Raw genomic sequence first — 21,547 nt, 5'->3', positions numbered from 1 at the left:
CCACCATCAAACTCTTTCAAGCTTGAAAAACAATCCTTGTGAGGAGTCATATGATAAGTACAACTTTTATCCAACACCCACTTAGTAGCACAATCAAATGATGTGGAAGCGATTAAAGCAAAATCAGAAAAATCATTTTCAAGCTCAACAACATTAGCTTCAGAACTTATTTTGCCTTTGGTCCTTAACCTAGGACAATCTTTCTTCCAACGGCCCGTATTATGACAAAAACCACATTCATCCATTTCCAAGTTTTTTTCTAACTTTAGAATTTCCTCTAGGTCGAGACTATGATTTTTTCTTACTAGAGAAGGATCTCATTTCTAATGATCTACCTCTAACAAATAAAGCTTCACGGGTACTATCATGATTCTTATCTCTATGCCTCATTTCATAATTCATCAAGGCATTTGACACATCTTCAAATTTCACAGTTTCTTTACCATGCATAATAGTGGTAACAAAATGCTCATAAGAGTCCGGCAAGGAATTCAACAATATTAAGGCCTTATCTTCATCCTTAATATCCTCATCTAAATTCATTAAATAGGCAATCAACTTATTAAAAGCATCGAGGTGTCTAATCATTTTTGTACCTTCTTTGTATTGGAAGTGATAGAGCTTTTTCTTCATGTGTAGTTGGTTCTCCGCACTCTTTGTCATATATTTGTCTTCTAATTTTTACCACAACACATTTGCCAATGTCTCTCGCATCACAAAATAATTCTGAATTTTTGCAAGGCACAACCGAATTGTAGAGCAAGCCCACAAATTTAATTTCTCCAATTCCGACTTGGACATAGCTACCGGCTTATCTCCCAAAGCGGCAAGTAGATATTGTTGAGCCAACACATCCTTGACCTCACATTGCCACATCCCGAAGTTATTTGTGCCATCAAACTTTTCCACTTTGAACCTTGCATTTTGCACCGTGGTTCTTGCAAACCCGGAGCTGTTTCCAAAAGGATTCTCATCTTGCCCATCTTACATCTTTAGCAACTAGACGGTACCCAAAAGCAACTAGTGCTCTGATACCAATTGTTGTGCTAGGATAACACCAAGCCAATTGGAACCAACTCAAGCTATAATATATCAAATGAAATGGAAGAACAAAATATAAAAGACACCAAGATTTTAACGAGGTTCCTCAACAGTCAGTGTAACTGGAGTACGTCCTCGGAGCAGTAGGAGCTCACCCAATAATCCACTAACAACCAAATGGGAGTGTTTACAAAGTGTTGGCAATCTTACAACCAAAACCCCAATACACCTAAAAGCTCTCACTCACTAAAGAAATAAATAGAGAAAGAAATATAATGATTAATTTCTTCTCCATATAGAGCTTAAAGCTATTACAACAAATACAACTTTTAATTAAGTGAGTGCTAACCAAATGAGAGGACCACACTTTCTTCTTCTCTCCAAAAAGGGGTTGCGGCACTCCTTTTTTTCTTTCTTTTTCTGCTGCTAAAAAATAAGGACCTAGCTTCTCTGCCCTCCCAGTTCCCATACACTCCCATCCCCTCTTATTTGTGCGGTCACGTTAAACCACGTCAACATTTTATATCACTATTGTTTTTTGTCTTATTATCTCTATTAAAAAAATCAATATAAAATGTTGACGTAACTTAACCGTGACCGCACAAAATAGGAGGGGATGAGAGTGTATGGGAACTGGAAGGGCAGAGAAGCCAGGTCTCAAAAACAAAAGCAGCTGTTGCTGCCAATTAAAACCCTAGCCACACCCGTGGCTTTTCATAGGGGCCAAAGAAGAAAGGCCCTTTAAATGGGCTGCTGGGCTTACAAATAAAGGCCCACTACAATTTGGCCATATATTCAACAAGTTTCAGTACTAACTTTGTAAGTCTCGGTTATTGTAAATCGTGTATTTCCTGATTACACCCCAACAAAACATACCCCATATCATATAGTTTCTCATAATTATGGAAATCGTTAATATCCTGATTACAGTACAACAAAACACCCTACAGGACACCCTTCTATGCACACTTATGCACGTCGGTGCCTGTTCAAGCTTTGCATTCACCAATGTTCGTTATTAATTAGTGGCCTTCAAATTTGGGAAACTAACAAATTAACGGTGTGGCTTACACAAATTTGATTTACAATTGGGATTATATGAATTGGATACAAAGTACGTATAGTGCGAATGAAGCAGAGCCAGATATGGGGAGTGTTTGGGTAGTTACTAAATGACCATTCTATTTCTACCCATTAGTAGATGTATTAACTTGAGCAAGTGCAGATATCAATTTCGTATGTATGTAGTTATCCCTGGCATCTGAATTTTTTGTTACCTTCCTTGGAATTCAGGTATCAACTGCTCAATCAGTCATCTATTATCAATCCGGTGCTTCATTTTATTGTGTATTATTCAGCCTAGTTATTAAATGGAATGGCTGAAATAAGTAAAAAAATGTAATATTGGTAGATACTAGTTGATGTTTCCACCAAGAAGAATTTGGAAAATCTTGCAAAGATGAGACTAATGAACAGTCTCGTATAAGTTGTGTGAAATTATTAATTTTAGCTTGTTGATTATAAACCTCTGTCCTATGATAAATTTTCTTTGAACAGTATGCAGGTCGACAAATAAGATACTCTCGCAAGAGAAGCACCTTCGTGATCAACCCTCATCATCGAGGAAACCAGTGGCAAATTAAGTACGACTTGTATCAAATTGTGAATACTTTGTGATGCATGTTAGTATGAATAAAAGTATCGCAAATAAATCACTTTGAGGCGGCTTTGATGACATGAAAATAAAAACTAATGCAACAAAATCTAATTGAGATAGAATTAGAAAACAGACCAAATTTGTAGGGCAGCAAGACTCTTAAATTAATAATAATGATATACGCCACAAGCCGCTTTCATACAGTAAGGGTTTTGGATTCTATATGTTATAAGTACCTATATTGGATGGTTTGAAACTTTGTTTTCTTATGTTTTGGGCACAAGAAAAAGTTATTCAATAAATGATGCTGGCGATGGGTTCATTTTTCTGCATGTTTAGAATTTTCCAGCTTCATTACAAAACTTGTTGGATTGCTACCAACATTTGACGACGCTAACTTGCAGTTCAAGAACTAAGACTAGTCGTCCTATATGATTTTCTTCTACGGCTGCTATGTATGTCTGAGAAGAGAGCAACTTCAGCAAAAACTCAGTATATTTTATTTCTGTCTCGAACTCAAACTCATAAGAATATAGAAGGAAAAGTTAATAGTTTTGAATATTAGTATCGTGCACGTACGCAATGGAATATGTCACCAACTTGTGACTAAGAACCCCAGCGCTGCCAGTTCAATTTTTTTATGACTTGACAAAGAAAAAGACAAATAAATTTTTTTTAATCTCGAAAGAATTAATTGTCAAACATTTTCCATGGACTGGGAATTCTGAGTTTGATCCTTCATGTACAGTGTGATACGTATTTTTTACTCGGCATCGCCATCCACCTAGAGAAAAAATATGTTCCTCAGTAGTATATTATTGCAGACTCAGTTAACCATGCCATAATCTTAATTATGGTATTTTTGCATCTGCGCATCCTTTTTTTTTTCTCAGTTCATGATGATGCATGATGATAGTCTGACTCTTAGAAAAAAATTTGAACAAGCATGTACTAATTTGGGCTGCATATATGTACAAATCTTGAATATAGCATTTCAGCATATCATTCTTATATCTTCCGGTCACCCTAGGGCAAATAATTAAGTTACAGCTGTTTTCATACGCGGAAAAAATGATGAGAAGGCCAAAATCTTGAATGAGACTTAATTTAGAAAAGAAATATTTGTTACTTATGCAAGAGTATTTAATACAATTACAAGAAGCCGCCATCCTATTTACACAGCGCACTAGAAGAAGGATTACAGTAACTTTGTTGTATCCGGATAAGATTAGAAACGCAGTGAATTGATGAGGAACTGAGCTGGAGGGATTAGCTTCAGCTAGCCTCTGACAGCTAATTACCTCTCTGATATAGTTTGCTTGCAAACCATGCTCAGTTAAAAACTTTAGGGAATGTGCCAGGAAATGAATGACCAGTAAACGTACGAAAAATTCCAAATTTATAGTCAGGGGAAAAACTAGTATACATGGTATGGGAAAATAAGAAGTGAAGCAAAATGTTTTTCTTCTCCTATTTACAGAATACCGTGTATCGAAGAAGACGAAGCAGTGATGATCCGGATCCAAATGTTAACAATATAATAGAGTGCAAGATAGGTTATAGATAAATAACTTCTATCCTACCCAAGGCACAGGAGAAACATATGACCATAGAATATGCTTAAATTATGAACATTTCCTTGAGATACTATACATCTTTTTATTACATCATGCATGATAAAGATATACATAGGTAGACCATTATTCTTGGTTTCGTATGAGTACTTTAGACTAATATGTGCCACTGTTATTCATCCTAATTGACTTATAAACCTGCTATGCCCCTGTTGATCATCGCCGCCTTTTGCGAATCAAGCTAATTGTAGTACGTAGCATCAATCTTATCATGATTCCTTCATAGAATGTTGTCCGCACAAAAGAAACGGATTAAGTAATTATAAATCTAGAGCAGTTCTAGTTTTCTTGATGAAGGTTCCTTTAGAGGTTAGGCAAATTTCATGAGCAGAGGTTTGGCCCAACAAGCTGTTTCCTGTATGTTTGCTAACCTCAATTGTTTCACCTAATCACTCTTACCTACAATTCTCCTGGAGTCTCACCTACAATTCTTGAATTCTCAAATATGTTTGTCCAGGACATGGATAGGAGGGCAATGAACATTTTTTTCTTTAGCACAGGGCATAGCTGGACTACATATATATGAACAATTATTTAATTATATATCCTTTTGTTGTTTAGAAAACATGCCGTGTTCAGCTAAAACCATATCCAAGAAATATACAAACCGGGTCAAAATTTTGAATCGCATACATCCATTGACATTCTTGTTTATTAAATCACTTTTGTGGGGGGCATGTGATCTATTAACTTGGATAAATCTTGGAGTGTAATAGGGACTAGTCTATAAATACCTGTAGTTATCTCAAAGGAAAACTCACCAAAGAACTCTAGCTAGCTATTTGTCTAAAGCCTTTACTAGTTCAGACTCTTTCTCTTCAGCTCTCTTATACACACAGCAGCAGTTTTAAACCCTTAGGTGTCATGAATAGAACCACTAGCATTCCCCTTCAGCCCCCAACTTATGGAAACCTGATCAGTGTTCTAAGCATTGATGGGGGTGGAATAAGAGGACTTATCCCAGGAACCATCCTTGCTTTCCTGGAATCCGAGCTTCAGGTAGAATATGAATATCTTAGGTTATCTCATGCGGGGAGTATATAGATATAAATGTTATACGACTTTCATTTCACAAGATACAAACTCACGTGCAAATCATGCATCCAGTATGCATTGCTAGTTTTCGAGGATATATACATAACCTCACTGTGTGTTTTTAAGCCTTGCATCACAAGACATAAAATTCAAGACTTCTCAATCAAACGTTACCATTCAATTTTGAGTCAGATGCTCTAACTTTAACATGCATGTGCTAGTATACGTATTTGGTTATGTTCACCTTGCCACATTAATTTGCATGTACATATATATATAGCATAATTATCCAGTTCACTTGTTAACCATCTGTCTTCTAATGTTAGTACTTTCTACTTTTTATTAAGAACTGTTGCAAAAGGATCTAATGTCGTATATCAATTTATTTATTTACTTATCTATATTTATGTTGCGGATCACGTTGCAGAAGCTGGATGGTGAGGATGCAAGACTTGCCGACTATTTTGATGTGATTTCAGGAACAAGTACAGGTGGTCTTGTGACTGCCATGCTAACTACTCCAGATGAGAATAACCGTCCTTTATTTGCTGCCAAAGATATAAAGGACTTCTACCTTACTGAGAGCCCTAAAATCTTCCCCCAGAAAACGTAATGTTTACATACTAATTTGCATATTGCAACGTTTTTGGATATAAATACTTTCTTCCTGGTTACTAATCTTAGTTTTATGTTTCAATTGATAGTGGTTCGTTGTTTCCTCATATTGCAAAGATTATCAAACGTCTAACAGGACCAAAGTACAATGGGAATTATCTACATGGCTTGGTTAGGCAAAAGCTTGGTGAAAAAAAGCTGCACCAGACATTGACTAATGTTGTCATTCCTACATTCGACATAAAGAATCTCCAGCCAACAATATTTTCTAGCTTTGAGGTTCACTTTCTTCTCTTCACCGCTTTAGTTTCTTCTCAAGGTTTAATTTTACCTTTAAAATATGCCTTGTTGTACATATATGTTTGTTGCCGAGTTATAACATCCATTTTTCTTGGGTGCTCGATCAGGCGAAACATAAGCCACCTTTTGATGCCTTAGTCTCAGACATATGCATTGCAACCTCAGCAGCACCAACTTATTTTCCAGCTCATTATTTTGAAACCAAAGACCACAATGGAAATGTTAGAGAATTCAACCTTATCGATGGTGGGGTGGCTGCAAATAATCCGGTACAGATTATAAATGGATCAAATAACGAATATTAAATTCTTTTAGAATAATATTGTTCAGCAAAATAACTTCAAGACAACTTTCAGACTTTAGTTGCTATTGGTGAAGTGACAAAGCAAATAATCAAGGGGAGCCCGGACTTCTTTCCTATCAAACCTATGGACTATGGACGATATCTAGTCATATCATTAGGAACTGGCTCATCAAAAGTTGAATTGAAATATAGTGCACATAATGCAGCTAAATGGGGCTTATTGAATTGGTTAACCAGCGGAGGCTCGACACCGATCATCGATGTTTTCAGTCAAGGAAGTGCTGATATGGTTGATCTTAACCTTTCTGTGGTTTTCCAAGCCCTTCACTCTGAGAAAAACTACCTTCGAATTCAGGTTTACTTTAATTAATTCTCTCTATTCGACTAATAACATCATAAAATAATGGAGTTGAGACTAAGATTGAAGGTTCAGATTTATTAACAAATTACATTTAAATGAAAAAATATATATATATATATGTAGGATGACAAGCTGCATGGGGACGTATCTTCTGTAGATATAGCAACAGAGAAGAATTTGGACAATCTTGTGAAAGTTGGTGAAGGCCTATTGAAACAACCTGTTTCTAGGGTTAATTTAGAGACGGGTAAATTTGAAGTTTGTAATCATGAGACTAATGAAGAAGCTCTTATAAGGTATACAGATCATATATTAATCATAATATATATTTCCACAATCTATATGCTAATATTTGCTCTGATTTATAACTCATCCACATTTTAAATATTGTCACTTATGATTTTGCAGGTTTGCAAAACTACTCTCTGAAGAGAAGTGGCTTCGTCTTGCAAAGTCGCCACATGGTTAATGTACTGCAAAACCCAACTGATCATCTAAAACACATTTTAATCTCTGTGTACACAGCTAATGATTCTTTGATCCAACATACTAGATTCTTTATGTAATCGAATAAATCCCCCGTGGGGTGGCAAATGTATTTCTTAGTTCATCTATTAATTGTTAGAAATAAGGGAAAAACACAACAGTACATAAGATCACAGTTATAAGCATGAATGTATAAAACCATATAGTACTAACCTGAAGCAGCATACATGATGCTAAGGTTATAGGGTAAGGAAGTTTTCTCCACACACAATCAGAATGTTCTTTACTGATGAATAAGGTAAACAGCACTAAAGAAGAACGCATACTATGTGTGCAGAAACATCCATATTTATATCACTAGGGTTTCCTACTAATCTGCCTATCATCGAATAGTCAGGAATATCCCATAGCTTATGATATCAATTATGTTTCTTAACATGATATATAAGTCTTACCAAATGAGGCCTCCTAATTAGTTGCATGTGATTAAGACTTCAAATCTCATTCATATCAAGACTCCCACATATTTGGCTGAGAATCAACTTGTTACCAAGTTGATTGTCGTGTAAGTCAACGGATGGGATTTCATTGATACTCAAATAATCTTACATTCTCCCACTTGAGTTTCAATGAATTCGATCCTGATACGACTAGAAACGGTGATCACTAAAGTCTTACAAAATTTGCAACAGATACCTCTTAAACAACTTGTCACTCTCATCTCAAATGTTGGACTATAGAAAACTAAGTGAATTCATTTTTTCACTTGCACTCTATAATCACACACTTAGACGAAAAGCACTATGTTGCAGACAATACCATGTTTTTAAGTTGATGAGTCTAAATATCAACTTCTTAAAATTTGAATATTACAGAAACTAACAAAATATTCTGTTTATTCAGGAAATGATATGATGACAAAATCTTAAGTTTGGAAATAAACCTTTAACAACGAGTTCGAAATATTCAGAATAAACTTGGAGAGACATTTGAGTAGTTTACTCCCACTCATTCACGGAATCAAAAGTCTCCTTAATCCCCATGTTAAAAACATGTTTCTTGAATACTCCCACTGACAAGGCTTTAGTCATAGGATCTTAAACATAAAATTTGTGAGCTCAACATCTTTATTCCAGATATCTTTAGGGAAGTGACTCTTGTGACTGAAAAACTATACAAAATCATTTGGTCCGTTTTGTTCATCTAACATTTGACAGAAATAGAAAACTTTAACGGAACGTTTTCTGATTGCAACAAAAACATATAATTCCAGAATCATCTTTGGACATAATCTAATTATATTAGGTTTTCACAGCTAAAACATATAAATACAAGAGCAAACGTATATAGTTTCAACACTTTTGAGCAGAAGAAGTATATACAATTTTGTCAATTCCATGTCAATTCCACTTTTGAGCAGATTAATTATCCATCAATAACATATAAATCACAAGTCCAATTTCTTGAACAACAAACAAGAATTAATAAGCAAAACAGTTTTGAGCAGAATATACTCATTAACCCTTCTTGAATTTCCTGCAAGATTAGTTGCATATATAAAATATAAACAAGTATGATAATGTATGTTTTATCTACCAAAACTATGACCATTAAAAGCATGCAAAATTGATGAGTGTGAAGCCCATAATACATTATTTCTCCCACTTGGGCAAACACTCAAAATTGCAAGATTAAACACTAGAGACAGTGGTTTTCATATAACAAAATATAGGCTAGTTGAATCAATAAAGATAGTGTAAGCTCTACCAAAATTTCACATTTAAACATAATTTAAATAAAACCAATTTACAATCTTTAATATGATCAAAACACGAAAATTTCTTAAATAAATTAAAGGTTCATTTCATTAGATAAATAACCTTTAATATGCCCAAAACATTAAAATTTCTTAAACAAATTTGTTGAGTCACAAAATAGTTGGTTTGGACAGAATAAACCAATCTATATGTATCAAAAATTAGGCTTATATAAGGAACAATATCTCAACATTATTAATCGATCTAAAAGTGACAAGTGATTAGATAAACTAATGGCTACGAAATTTATTTTAGTGTATGAGAGAAGACTCATATATGTGTTAAAGATTAGGTCATAAATTAAAATGAAACCTAATAAGAGAATCCAAACTCAAAATTTATGTTTTAATTCGAAAACAAAGTAGAATTAAGGTAAACACATAGATATCTCAACAACATCAATTTTTCAACAATAATTTTAATCCAATTTAGAACTCACAGAAAATTAAGGCAAAAGATTGGCAAATTTACCTACTCATTCTCGATTCTGCAAGATTCATCATGGATGTAGTCGAGTTGTGGACGATTGAACTAACTCCAAATTGCATGATTGTTACACCTTTGGGCAGAAACTAATCATGCAAAGAAAATACCTGCATAGCTAGCCAAAACATAAAATACACAAAATACATATAGCTTCAACAGCTTTGGCCAGATGAAAATATGTTAGAAGTACTTTATGATTTGCTATAATACTAATTTATAATTGGTGAGTTATTTCCTAAAATTCCCATTGGGACAAAAGTATTCACCATATAAATTAGAATTCTGATTTTTCAAAATAATCCTTTAGAACAGTATTAAATAACCGTTTTGTTGGATATTCAATGATTCTCAAAAGATTCAATCAGACACAAAATATGTCGTTATTGACATTGAACAATAGAGTTCTCGAAAGAGGAAACATGGTTATTCAGTTATTCGATAAGGACCAAAATGATCAATTAGTAAACTGATGCCACTTTCCAATTTTCTTTCAAAAGACAATTATCATCATAATCAAAATTGATGACCAAACAAAACATTGGTTTAAGCAAAACAAACCAATACATCTTTAAATCAATAATTTAATCAGTGTTGTCTAATAAAAGTCATTAGTATTAAGAATTCACATTAAATAAAGATATATTGGAATCATAAACTTGTATAATAATCGGTACCAATAGATGTGCACAAATAAGTGAAAACAATATCACATAACAAAACTAGTTTTGAAGTACCAAAATTCAGCAGTACTGCTTTAGTTTCCAAATTCACTAAAAAATCACTTCTCTTTAGATTGTCATGAAAATTTTTAGGTATGCACTAGACATATATGGCTACTATTTTGCAAAATTTCATGATTGTTAAAATTTTATAAGCTAGCCAAAAATGAATTCGAAATGAGATGTGCTGCAGAAACTGCAAAAAAAAAAATCTGCATGCAGACCTAAGATTAAAAAAAATTCACTAAATACTCCTTTATCATTCAATGTGCATAAAAATTTCCAGACATAAAGCAGACATACAATGCTACTATTTCCTAAAGGTTTATAAATTTTTTTTTTTTTTAATTTTTTTTTTTAAGTTTGCCAAGTATACGAGAGGCAAATTCGAAATGGGATATGCTGCAGAAAGTGCAGAAAATCTGCAGTACAACTGAGATGAAAATTTGACTAAACATTCATTTTCCATCCAATGTATATGAAAATTTCCAGAAGTGAAGTAGATACATAAAGCTGAAATATCACAAAATTTCATAATTTTTGAGATTTTATAAGTGGGCTAAAAATAAAGTCGAAAAGGAATGTGCTGCAGAAGCTGTAGAAATTCCGAACTACATACCCGAGACTAAAACAAAATTCACCAATAATTCATTTTGCAGCCAATTGTCGTGCAAATATCCAGATTTAAACTAGATATATCGATCTCTATCATACTAAAATTTCATGAATTTAGGAGTTGAATGGGTATACCAAAATAATATCACAAACAGACAATGTTGCAGAAATTTGAAAATTTCAGTAGCATAATCTCCTTTTTAAATTTTACAATGATTTCATGTCATGCCAAAATGACGTGAGAACTTTTAATTATAAAAATCATATACTAACATAGCATGATAAAATTGCATAATAATTCACAATTGACCATGAGTAGTTTTAAAATAACCTTTAGCATGTCCATAATGTATCAAAATCTCCCCTTAAGACCAGGTCAAAGTCCATCAGCCCCAACACGATTTCAATATCCTGCTTCCACTTTTTATAGTTTGAACCAGTTAGGGTCTCAATGTTGCTGAAATTGAGAGAAGTTATACCTGAAGCTCAAATAAAACTTTATGGTTTATTAATCTTGTCCATCAGAAAACAGAAAACTATAACATGATGTCTTCTGTTTATTGCAGTAATCATACAATTCCAGTGTCATTCTTTAGATTGGCACTGATCATATTAATTTTTGCATAACTAAAATGTAAAACTGCAACTTGTTTATATAGATCAACACTTTTGAGCATAAGAACTATAAAAACCTTGTAGTTTCACATTCCATTATACATTAACTTAGTGCCAGAACTGAATACATTCACAAAAATCCTTTTGGATAAATTTTTAAGGTACTCATCATTGCACATAAGTCACTTGTTCTGTTCGAACCAATATGAAATCTATAAGCAATCACTTTTAAGCAGAAAATACTTGTAGATTTCTTTCAACATGAATAACATAATGCCAATTATTTATCGATTCAAAAGTGACAAATAATGATATTATTATTCAACAACATTTCTTCAAACAGCAACTGATTGGAGGATTCATTTCATCTTGCTGATGTCGTTAACTATTCCTGATTCAGTGAGCAGTAATCGAAGCACATATAGATCTATCCATCTAATGCAGTTAGGATCTTTTTTAAATATATACATGCATGCAGCGGAAGCATTATATAGGATCTGATGATTGAAAAATACTCATAACATTTTGTAAACTGAATCTCAAAACTGTTGTGGTGGCTCTGATACCACATGTTAGAAATAAGGGAAAAACACAACAGTACATAAGATCACAGTTATAAGCATGAATGTATAAAACCATATAGTACTAACCTGAAGCAGCAGACATGATGCTAAGGTTATAGGGTAAGGAAGTTTTCTCCACACACAATCAGAATGTTCTTTACTGATGAATAGGGTAAACAGCACTAAAGAAGAACGCATACTATGTGTGCAGAAACATCCATATTTATATCACTAGGGTTTCCTACTTATCTGCCTATCATCGAATAGTCAGGAATATCCCATAGCTTATGATATCAATTATGTTTCTTAACATGATATATAAGTCTTACCAAATGAGGCCTCCTAATTAGTTGCATGTGATTAAGACTTCAAATCTCATTCATATCAGGACTCCCACATATTTGGCCGAGAATCAACTTGTTACCAAGTTAATTGTTGTGTAAGTCAACGGATGGGATTTCATTGATACTAAAATAATCTTACATTATTATGTAGTGATTCATCAATAAAATTCAACGTATTCCAAATAAAAAAAATTTCTGAGTCCACTTGCCAATATTTCTGTTTTATATTATGCGCATACATGTGGCCAGACCGGCCTCTTGGAGATCTTTCGATAAAAACAGCCATAAATTCACCAACTTTTCTTAGTTTATTTCTAGATATAGTGATTAATTACAACATTCAACTTTAAGAACTTTTCTCGTTTGGCACTTTGTTGCTTGTTGTTTAAACAAAAGGGTTGAGGGTTTCTTTTTTCTTTTTTCTTTTCTGTAAAGGGAATGTTGCATGGGCAGAACAGTAGATGCATCACTGTTGAAAACGTTGTCACAAATTCGCTTGACTATGTGGTCAGTTGGAATGAGACAGTATTAATATAATTTTGTATTAGTCAAGTTGGAATGTGACTTTTACCAACAAGTCCCAAAGCACAGCACAGCAAATTAGCTTGACTGACAGCTTCAAAATATATATATATATATATATATATATATATATATATATATATGAAGCAGTCAATCAGAAAGTACAGGCTTCCTTTATTGTTTCAAATGAACGCCCCCAAAGCACAGCATCTGACATGAACAAAATTAATCATTTAGACATAATGATCAGTAAAACATTGAACATGGAGCACTAGGGATTAGGGGTGGGCAAACGGGTAGTGGAACCGCGGGTCGAGACGGGTAATCTAGGTTCGGGGCGGGTACGGGGCGGTTCCAATTTTTTTGGAGAATAAACGGGGCGGGGCGGGGCGGGGCGGGGCGGGGCTGGGAGATGGCAATTAAGGTTCGGGCCTGAGTCCAAATATTGAGAAGAACGAGCCCTCGAACCGGCCTGTTTCTTAGTCCATCATCTAGGATCCCATCCCCCAGTTTGTAACTCAGACTCTTTCTCGTCTCCTCCCACCCATAGACTCTTTGTCACTCGTCTTCTCCTCCTCAACCTCAATGACATCAAACTAAGAACCATTGTTGCCGTCGCACCACCTATCTCTCGTTCTGGGGGAGGAGGCCGATGTGGGAGTGAAAGAGAAGGACGGAGTTGGTGATCTCGATGACGTTATTCTGGGGGGAGACGTGGCCAAGGAGGATGCCGTTGACGGCAGAGGTCTTGTGCTTGAGAGCGTGGAGCACCAGATTTATGTAGGCATTTTGTGCGATCTCAACGACATCAAACTCAGAACCGTTGCCGCCGTCGCACCACCTATCTCTCGATTCTCCTCCTCAACGAAGACCCCCATCATCAGCACCTCGAGATGGTCAAACACCACCATCATCAGCGCCATGCGAATCGAAGTCGACCACCATGCCCTCTGTTCTTAGTCTTCCAGTGTCTCCTCTCAGATCTTAATGTTTTGCGGCCCACCCCATCTGGGTTTTCATTAATCTGCAGGTATCGTATGGTGGGAAATATGAGATGGGGTTTTTTTCTTCTTCTTTTTTTTTCTGAATTTGTTGTGGAGTTTAGACTTTAGTCTCATCATTCTTCAATTTTGTTTCTAATGTTTAGATTAAGGAAAAATTGAAGGAAAATGTCTCTTGCATGTTGTTATCTGTGTAGGGATCTTGTAATCAAAGGGTATAAACTCATATCCCTTTTGTTGATTTTGAAAAGGAACTAGAGACAAAGTGATTGATTTTGTTGATTTTGGATAAATGGTGCCATGATTTTATATGTATGGATCCATAATGGGAAGTACATACAAGGCGGTGATGGAGTTCGGGTTTATCATGACGGTGAAGCGGCTGAAGGACTCGAGGTGGTACCCGAGAATGGAGGAGACATGGACTTGCTAGGAAGCTGAGGCACCCACACTTGGACCCGTAGGACCGACCCGTTTCAAAAAGGTCGGGTTAGGTCCGGATTCCATTTTGAAAAACTCAAAACCCGCCCCGCCCCGTTTTATTTACAAACCGGTCCGGTCCGGTTCCTTCAATTTTGGACCCGGTCCGGCCCGTGCCCACCCCTACTAGGGATGGCCTTCTTTTTGTTTTTTTTAACAGCATTTTTAAAGCATTATAGATTAGTCACTAGGGATGGCTTTCCTTTTGGGTTCTCAACAAAACCTGCAGTTTCAGAGAGGCGGGTCAGCACTACTTAAAACACCGATTTTGTCCTTAACTTAACCACATGACTTGTACAATCCGGCAAGTGTTAGTTTTCATTACAAGTAGTAGTGGAAGTGTGGAACCACTTAAGATAAGTTGAAAATTATTTTGAAAGATTTCTGACGTGGGTCTTTATATTATTCAACACCTACCGCATCATGACTCATGAGTAGTAGTACAAATCTGTTAAAAGGTAATCTTGTCTTCGGCCCAAGACAAGTCATCCAACCCAAAGTTAATGTGCAAATGCTAGAAAATTCTAGCAATCTATGTTGGTAATATAGCTGGAGAATTCTAACAATTCCAGTCGGTTATCACTAAAATATCCAAGCTAAAGAAAGATCTAAAGGCAGCAAAATCATGTGGTCATTGTTGCAATGCTCAAGTTGGTGGTAACAAAGATAGTCGGTGAACACCACCTATAAATAGGTGTGTGGTGTTGTGTAACAACCAAGAGAGCAAGTAGTAAGAAGTGAGAGTGTCAAGTAAGAAGTAAGAAGAAGCAACAAAGCTTCTAAGAGTGTTTGAGTGTTTTCTCTTGTACTAAGTTTGTGAGTGAATAAAAAATTTGTGTAATACTTTGAGTGTTCTTTCTTTCTCTTACCTATCAATTCCGCTGCATTACATTCTTCTTTGTGAGATAAACATGTCCAAAGTAGTGAAGTCTTTTTAAGCCCCAACAAAGTGGTATCAAAGCTATGGCTAGCAACACTGTGGCAGCCTTCCAAGTTCCAGTGCTCGACAACAACAACTTTGATAATTGGAGTATCAAAATGAAGGCTATTTTGGAAACACACGATGTATGAGAAGTCGTGGAGAAAAGTTACATTGAGCCAGAAGATGAAGCTACTTTATCCCAACCCCAGAATGAGAGTTTGAAAGATTCAAGAAAGAGAGACAAGAAGGCTCTCTACCTCATCTACCCAACATTAGATGACAATGGCTTTGAGAAGGTCTCGAGTGCAACCTCTGTCAAGCAAGCATGGGAGAAGCTTCAAACCTCTTACAAAGGAGTCGAATAAGTGAAAAAGGTTCGTCTTCAAATATTAAGAGGTGAGTTCGAATCTCTACAAATGAAAGGGTATGAATCAATCTCTGATTATTTCTCAAGAGTCTTAGTTGTTTCTAATCAATTAAAAAGAAATGGTGAAAAGTTCAAAGATGTTAGAATTATAGAGAAGATACTACGCTCGTTGGACCCCAAGTTCGAGCACATTGTCGTGACGATTGAAGAAACTAAAAACTTGGAAGAAATTAGTATAGAGCAATTAATGGGTTCACTACAAGCATATGAAAAGAAGCATAAGAAGAGGCAAGGGAATGATGAGCAGCACTTCAAGACGCATGTTCAGCCAAAGAAGAAAGAAGAAAGCTTTGATAACGAGAGAAGCCAGTACGAAAGAAGTTGTGGTCGAGGACGCGGACGTGGACATGGACGTGGACGTGGTTGGAACTTCAACAACCATAACAACTACAAAAGAGGAAAAAGCTCAACAAAAGGTCATGGAAGAAGGCGCTCAAACTTAAGGTATGAAAAATCTCAAGTTCAATGCTACAACTGTCAAAAGTTTGGGCATTATGCTTGGGAATGTAGAGCTCCAAGCAACAGACCTGATGAGAAGGTTAATTATGTGAAAGAAGAGAAATAAGATAATGGCGTTGTGCTACTAACATGTAAGAACAATGATGGAGACTAAGACTATACATGGTACATTGACACTGGAGCCAGCAACCATATGTGCGGAAGAAGAAGCATGTTCGTAGAGCTCAATGAATTTGTGAATGACAACATTTCTTTTGGAGACGAATCCAAAATACCTGTAAAAGGAAAAGGTAACATCCTTATTCCCCTAAAAATTGGTGGTCACCAATTAATTTCAAATGTCTACTACGTGCCCAATATGAAAAGCAACATTTTGAGTGTGGTTCAACTCTTAGAAAAAAGGTTATGATATTCACATGAAAAATTAAAGCCTTTTTCTTAGAGATGACAAAGGAAGATTAATTGGCAAGGTGAAAATGTCAAAGAATAGGATGTGTTGATGCAAAAAACCGGAGGGGTCTTGGAACAACGTAAATCCGACAGTGAATCTGCAAGAAAGTAAAGAACACAAGATGTATCGTGGTTCACACCAATGTTTGGGCTACGTCCACACCGATATTGTAATTCTCTTTTTGTGAGAAGATTGTGAGGGGGAGAGAGCTTTGTAATGTGAGAGTGAGGCCTCTGTATGTGAGGATCAGGGCTTTGTAATGTGAGAGTCAGGCCTGAGGTTTGTGAGGGTGAGAAGACCCTTTTATAGAATAAGGGCTCCTCACTTATTACATATTTGCCCCTCCATTTATTACATAATTACAATTGAGTTCCCCAAGTATTTATACGAGGTCTAAATACGGATGCCCTAAGTATGGTATAAACAGGATGTTTCCCATGAACATTCAAAACAATGTTGCAAAATGTCTCAAGATATGTTACAAAGACATATCCTGGCTTTGGCATCTTCGTTTTAGGTATCTTAACTTTAGAGGACTAGAGTTATTATCCAAAAAGGAAATGGTGAGAGGCTTGCCGTGCATCAGTCACCCTGATCAAGTTTGCGAATGATGTTTACTTGGGAAACAGTTCAAGAAAAGCTTTCCTAATGAGTCGACCACAAGAGCCCAAAATCCAATCGGGCTTATTCACACCGATGTGTGCGATCTAATAAAACCAAGCTCTTTGGGTAAAAATAATTATTTCCTTCTCTTCATTAATGATTTTTCAAGGAAAACCTAGGTATATTTCTTGAAGCAGAAATCAGAGGCCTTTGGAGTATTCAAGAAGTTCAAAGCTGCTATAGAAAAAGAAAGTGGTTGCAAGATTAATGCCATGAGATCTGATTGAGAAGGAGAATTCACTTCGAAGGAATTTCAAGAATTATGTGAAGCCAATGGAATTCGTTGACCTTTGACAGTTCCAAGATCCCCTCAACAAAATGGTGTGACGAAAAGAAAAAATTGAACTATCCTCGACATGGCTCAAAGCATGCTCAAAAGCAAGAAATTACCTACGGGGTTGTGGGCAGAAGTTGTGGCATGTGATGTTTACTTATCTAATTGGTCTCCAACAAGAAGTGTGCGGGGAAAGACTCCGCAAAAAGCATGGAGTGGAAGAAAACTAGGTATCTCTCATCTAAGAGTTTTTGGAAGCATAGCCCATGTACATGTACCAGACGAGAGGAGAACCACACTCGATGACAAAAGTGAAAAGTTCATCTTCATTGGATATGATACAAATTCAAAAGGCTATAAGTTGTATAATCCAAACAATGGGAAGACGGTGATCAGTCGAGACCTGACAATCGATGAAGAAAGAGAATGAGATTTTGGCTCTCATGCAGGTGATCTTCACTTCTTTACTCAATTTGAAAAAGAGAATGAACAAGGGATGATGGAGCAAGTAAGAAAGGTTCAACAAGAATCCACTACTCCATATGTTTCATCAACATCAACCAATCATGGTAATTCATTAGCATCAGCATTACCATCATCAAGTGGGAGTCTAAATGAAAGATAAGTACCACGCACAAGAAGTCTACGAGATCTCTATGAGGTAGCTGAAAGACTCGATAATCCTACACTTTTCTGTCTATTTGCTGATTATGAACCAGTCAACTTCCAAGAAACGGTGCAAGATACTAAGTGGAGGAAAGCAATGGATGAAGAAATCAAAGCCATCAGAAAAATGATACATGGGAACTCACTATTCTTCCAAAAAGACACAAAGCCATCAGAGTCAAGTGGGTATACAAGACAAAGAAAAATGCCAACAGAGAGGTCGAAAGATACAAGGCGAGATTAGTGGCGAATGACTATAGTCAAAGAGCCAAAATCGACTATGATAAGGTGTTACACCAACCCCCACATTTTTATTTATATTTCTATATTTCTCCCTGGAACATGTTTAAGTCTATCAATTTAGTCCCTTATCTCATTTAATCCTAGCCTTTGATCTAGATTCCCCATTTCTCATAAACTGCCAAGTGGCAGATCCCTAACTTTCTTCTCTTTTCTTCTTTTCCCGAGTCATCCCTCTCAGACATATCTCTCTCTCTCAACCCTCACTCTTTCTAATTTCTCGAGCATCACCACTCACAACCATCATCTTTTACGGCTTGGTTCAACACAAAATCACCAAAAATAAATAATAGGTTGCATGAGGATCTCAGCAGTGGCTCTGCATGGATCATTTATGCATGGCAGAGTTTCGAACTCACTGAACCGTGAGCTTCGAGTCTTCCCTGTCGGTTCCAAGTGAAACATCTGCCTCATTTAGTGTTTAATCCAAGGTTTATGAGTGATGTGGAGATAATTTCGAGCTCTAACTCTTGCATGCAGGTTTATATTTTTTTACCAGTTTTCGACTAGTGTGAACAGTTGAACTCCGAGGAGTTCGTGGGTGTGTGCGTGTGTGAGTGTGTGTGGTACACGTGTGTGTGTGTGTTGTGCCGTGTGTGTGTGTGTGTTGTGCATGTGTAGGTGTGTGATGTGTATACTGTGAACCCATGTGAGTGTGTATGTGTTGTTGTTTATGGGTGTGTGCATGTACAGTGTGTGTGTATGTGTTTAGTGTGTGTACACGTGTATATGATATGTGTGCATGTGTACCGTGCATGCACGTGTGTGTGCTAGCGTGTGTGTATGCGTGTTGTGTGGGTTTGGGCTCAAGCCCAAACCACCCCTTTGTTCTTGAACTACCCAAACCCAAAACCCAAAATATCATAATCCTATTTAACCTAAACCTAAACCCTAATCCAGATCCAAACCCAAGACCCATTTCCATTTCTTGGAATTCTATCGTTTGAGCACATTTTGATAAATTGTACATTTTTGTGCTTAGGTGAAGTTGCTAGTGGAGATTTCCTTAATTCTTTTCCGCACAACTCTGCTGCTACAGAGTATCTGTGAGTGGACCCCTTCTAAAATTTGCATAATTTTATAGTTTATTTGCATAAATGAAATGCATGCCTTGCGAGTTTATGAACTGATTTTATGTTAAGCATGTTTATTGAAATGTTGATTATTGTCTCGTTATTTTGTAAGGAATTAATTGTTGGCCTATATTGAGCTATATTTTAATATATTGTATTTTCTATAAATACCATGAACTGGTAGACTATCTGATGGATGACTATAGGATGCTAGAACATGTTTTGAAAACCCTTCTTTATAGTATAGACGATTGATGACTTTATACTATGAAGTGGTTATATTTGAGAGGCTTAATTATTTGTGCGTACTTAGTGGACACTATGCCGCCTGGGGTGAGGATCTGATGTTGGCAGTTAGGCCGGGAGAAATAATCCCTAGTTATAGGCTGAGGGACATGGAGCAGGCATTGGGCCAGGAGTTGGTAATCTCTGGCTATGGGCGCATAGATCATGATGCTGGCATAGGGTTAGGAGTTATATTTATTCAGTGATCTTATTGGCAGCACAACGCGCTTACGAGACGATCTGTGAGACGTTTGATATTTTGATCTCCGCGATGTTTTCTGCAATATGACCTTTGAGACATTTTTGGCATGCTAGGGTTTTCAATAAACCTATCACTTATTATGCTAATAGTTTTCTTTATATAAACTGTGGGGGTTAGTATTTTGATAACTGTTTTATTATTATTGTATATATGAACTTGGTCCACTCACCTTTGTTTTGCGCCCCCATTCAGGTCTTAGAAATGAGGACTACGACATAATGTACGAGGCATTCCCCTACCCGTGGCAGTCTATCACTCACTTGGGTGATATCTTGTAATGATATTTCCTTCTGTGATCTTGAATTAGAACGTATTTTGTGCACTCTAGACATTTCCTTAAACTTTGTTTATTACCTTTGGATTCTAATGATTATTCATGTTCATTTCCTCCTAATCATTACTCTTATATTCAATAAATGGCTTTCGTCACCCTCGGGTGTCAGCCAGTACGTGCTTATCCGGGTATTCAGAGAATATCAGGTCGGGAATTGTCAGATTGGTATCAGTGCATGGTTAGGGTTTTTTTTCCACCAATTTGGTAAATTTTAGCCTTTCTAAATCTTGTTGTCCTTGTCAGAATGATGGCTAATCCTAGCAGGAATGTGCCTTGACGACCTCGTTCTTCTATAATATGGGGAATCCAGCAGTTTACCTCTGCATTAATGAATGCTCTTCCGGGTTATAAGCCGAATCAGATGTATATAGAAATTGCTAGAAGTCATGGAGTTATTGAGTTGAAATCTATGGGAAATTGTAAGGAGGCTGAGCAGTGGTTAGAGAAAATGGAGGATACTTTCGAGACTATGAAGTGTCCATTAAATGAGTGGGCAAACACTGCAGGTTTTTTCATTTAAGGTGATGCTAGGAGCTGGTAGAAATCAACGAAGGAATCTCGTCCACTTGGTTCTTGGATGACATGGGTTGCCTTCAGGAAACGTTTTATTACTTACTTTCTAGGCCCAGTTACAGATTGAGGAAGAGGCAGAAGTATTTAGAGTTCCGACATGGTAACCTCAACATCACAGAATTTAGGCGCTTGGCTATTCATCATGATAGGACTTATGATCATCCACAAGCACAGATGGATCAGGTGATGCTTGCACTGAACCAAGAGTATCGTACACTAGTAGCTGCTCAGAGACCCATAACTTATGAAGAATTAATCGAGAT

At 36.4% G+C, this 21,547-nt stretch overlaps 1 protein-coding gene across 1 annotated transcript; it reads left to right on the top strand.

Moving 5' to 3' along the window:
• Positions 1 to 5,105: 5,105 nt before the first annotated feature.
• On the top strand, positions 5,106 to 7,593 carry LOC126602175 (patatin-like protein 2). The gene is made up of 7 exons (XM_050269007.1): positions 5,106 to 5,331; positions 5,795 to 5,976; positions 6,072 to 6,261; positions 6,390 to 6,551; positions 6,639 to 6,941; positions 7,071 to 7,243; positions 7,356 to 7,593. Exons 1-7 carry the CDS (start codon positions 5,197 to 5,199, stop codon positions 7,414 to 7,416), a joined length of 1,206 nt encoding a protein of 401 aa, XP_050124964.1. The 5' UTR covers positions 5,106 to 5,196; the 3' UTR covers positions 7,417 to 7,593.
• The last annotated feature ends 13,954 nt before the right edge of the window (positions 7,594 to 21,547 follow it).

Source organism: Malus sylvestris, chromosome 15 (genome assembly GCF_916048215.2).
Source record: "Malus sylvestris chromosome 15, drMalSylv7.2, whole genome shotgun sequence".
NCBI classification, from domain to species: domain Eukaryota; kingdom Viridiplantae; phylum Streptophyta; class Magnoliopsida; order Rosales; family Rosaceae; genus Malus; species Malus sylvestris.
The sequence above is the reverse complement of the archived record's forward strand: the minus strand, read 5'-3'. Positions and strand labels throughout refer to the sequence as shown.

Excerpts from the sequence above, each read along its gene's own strand:
- LOC126602175 (XM_050269007.1), top strand. The coding sequence starts at position 5,197 with ATGAATAGAACCACTAGCATTCCCCTTCAGCCCCCAACTTATGGAAAC. Across the intron at positions 5,332-5,794 it reads TCCTGGAATCCGAGCTTCAG|AAGCTGGATGGTGAGGATGC; the intron begins GTAGAATATGAA and ends ATCACGTTGCAG. Across the intron at positions 6,262-6,389 it reads CAATATTTTCTAGCTTTGAG|GCGAAACATAAGCCACCTTT; the intron begins GTTCACTTTCTT and ends GTGCTCGATCAG.